A 2,500-nucleotide genomic window follows, 5' to 3' on the forward strand; every position below is an offset into this window, starting at 1 on the left:
ATAATAATCAGGATATTGAAATGTCTAATTAGATGTTATTTTTATATTCAATTGAGTCTGTTAAGTTATCTGAAAGTTATCCACTTCCAATCTTTCAGGCGTCATTTTTTTTGTTAAAAACATCTACCCAAATCCGTAGTTTCAATATTTCTGTTTGTCACTCAGTGGGATGAAAACTTCTTCCTGTCAGCTCTGTTGCTGCTATTTGTGGCAGGAAGTCGTGTTTTTTTGACTGTGAAGTGTAAACAGCCTGGCTTGGGCCCAGAAAGCCTGCAGATAGATTCAGCTGTTCAACTTGATGAACATGTTTGACTCGATTTAAAGACAGTTCTGGAAAATGTATTTATTAAAACCAGCTGGAATGTTTTTTGTTTCTTTTTGTTTTGTTTGACAGCCTGATTGTTTATGTTAACTGTGCGGTTTAACGTTCTGATTGTGCTTCCAAAACATGGAGTTAATACCTTATGTTGCAATATGTAATGGATGCTAATGGGTCCAGAACAGTTTATGGTTTTTATACACAAACAAGAAATGTTTGTTTAAAATATGGATCAGTATGTCATTAATTCACCAAATCCAGATACTTCTGTGTTTATTTACTTTGTTTATCTGGTTCTATTGTGCAGGACTATCCCTACCACTTAACCAGTGCTATATGTGAATGGATCGTCGCCTTCAGCTTCATCTGCTTCTTCCTCACATATATTGAGGATTTCAAAGTGAGTATAACATCCCATCTATAAGGGGTGTTTTTTCACCTTTTTTAACTGTTTATTATTTTTTCTAAAAATATGTTTTCTTTGTTTCCTACAGATGTTTAAGTTGCAAGTGAGGACAGAATATGAGGACTAGATGATCACTATCACTGGGATGAATTTCAATATTTTGTGTAATTCTGCTTTTATTGCACTCGATGGCTTTTTATACTCAAATTGTTTCACAAATTATTTTTTTATACCTTAAATTATGGATGCATTAGCTGTATGATCGTTTTTTTAAATCTTTTTATACAAACATTTTAAATACGTTCGAAAAAAATTTTTCCCATTGTTTAAGCATCACTTTGCACGTTGACTGTTGCCATACCATTGTGACACATCCTGTGAGACCTTTGACCACTAAAGAGAAGTTCATCACACAAAACACATGACAGTGCATGAGGGAGGAGAAAATACAGCTAAAAACGATACTAACCACTTTTTGCAAATACGTTTTTTTACACATTAGCCTTCTTCACACTTGGAGGATAGTGTCAAAGATATGTGTAAAAGGCTTGGAGTAATGTTAACGTTTGTTGCAGTACCACATTTGCACCCTGAAAGGGTTGCTTCATCTGCATTTCAATTTACTGGCTGTATGTGGGCAAGTTCAGGCAAGTATTAACTTACTGTTTTTCCTTTTGGAAACTTTGTTTTGTTGTCTTTTCCATTTTGAGAAGCAGCTAATTGAAAGGGTTTTTTTTGTGTCACGTTAAATGCATACCCCAAGAAAAAAGGAAGTCATGGGGCACTTAGCCTACGTTCACACAGCAGCCGGAGGTGACCCGAATACGATTTTTTTGCCCATATGCGACCTGTATCTGATCTTTTCGTGGCAGTCTGAACGGCAAAGATCCGATTTTTTCCAATGTGACCCAGGCCACTTGGCTATGAGGTCCTGAAACCGATACGTATCTGATCTTTTAAAATGCCACCTGTGACTGAACAACCAGGTCGCATTCATCCGACCTGAAAGTCATTAATAATAAACATAGGTTACTATTCTGCGCCTTGTTACACAGAAGCAGGAAGACAAACAACAGCTATGGTGGACGATTATGCAGAGTGCAGTATTTATTTTTATTTAACCATCTGGAAAAGATTGAATTTTTAAGTTTGGGAAAGATCGCTAGATGAGTTCCAGATGTGCTCTGTGTTTGCTGCCGTAAACACAGAGCATCCCATACAAATCGCATATATGTGGAAATGTGAACAGTAATTCACAAAAACAATTAGAATTGAGCATTAAGGCCTGCAGTGTGAACGTAGCCTTAGTTAGAGGCGATGTTCTAATCCAGCGGCGGCGTCCTCCGAAGGCCAGATTTGTCGGCCAATTATGTCATAGCGCAGCATGGTGACCTGATTGAATCTAAAGCTTCCTTCGTATGCGGCCCGGTTAGAAGGACAGGTACGTTGCATCCTTTGTAGCTTACACTATCCCATGATTCATTGCGAGTCCATACAATCCATTCGCTGCTCCTTGCTCAGAGGAAAAAAAGAAATGGTGTCAAAAAGTGGTGAATGTTCTAAAGGCAGCTCTATAGAATACAAGTATGAATAATTTTGTCTTAAATGAATGAGAATTGTTTTGTGTAAATGATTATTGAGTCAGATATGTGGCGGGTAATGTTCGGTTAATTGAAAGGTTTTATCTGTCCCTGTACAAATGGGTTTGCCTGACATTTAAGCACAGATTCCAGTATCTCTGCAGTGTAGGGGCTATGAATCTGATATCCGCGATG

At 37.6% G+C, this 2,500-nt stretch overlaps 1 protein-coding gene across 1 annotated transcript in view; it reads left to right on the top strand.

The window, feature by feature from the left end:
- dram1 (DNA damage regulated autophagy modulator 1) overlaps nt 1–2,500 on the top strand; it is an 8,125-nt gene that overhangs the window by 4,946 nt on the left and 679 nt on the right. The window contains exons 6-7 of the mRNA XM_015375617.1: nt 627–719; nt 814–2,500. The exon at nt 814–2,500 is cut by the window's right edge and continues 679 nt beyond it. Coding sequence (XP_015231103.1) covers nt 627–719; nt 814–852 — 132 coding nt within the window. The 3' untranslated portion in view covers nt 853–2,500. The remainder of the gene's footprint in view (nt 1–626; nt 720–813) is intronic.

Source organism: Cyprinodon variegatus, unplaced genomic scaffold, assembly GCF_000732505.1.
Source record: "Cyprinodon variegatus isolate N-32 unplaced genomic scaffold, C_variegatus-1.0 Scaffold7, whole genome shotgun sequence".
Lineage (NCBI taxonomy): Eukaryota > Metazoa > Chordata > Actinopteri > Cyprinodontiformes > Cyprinodontidae > Cyprinodon > Cyprinodon variegatus.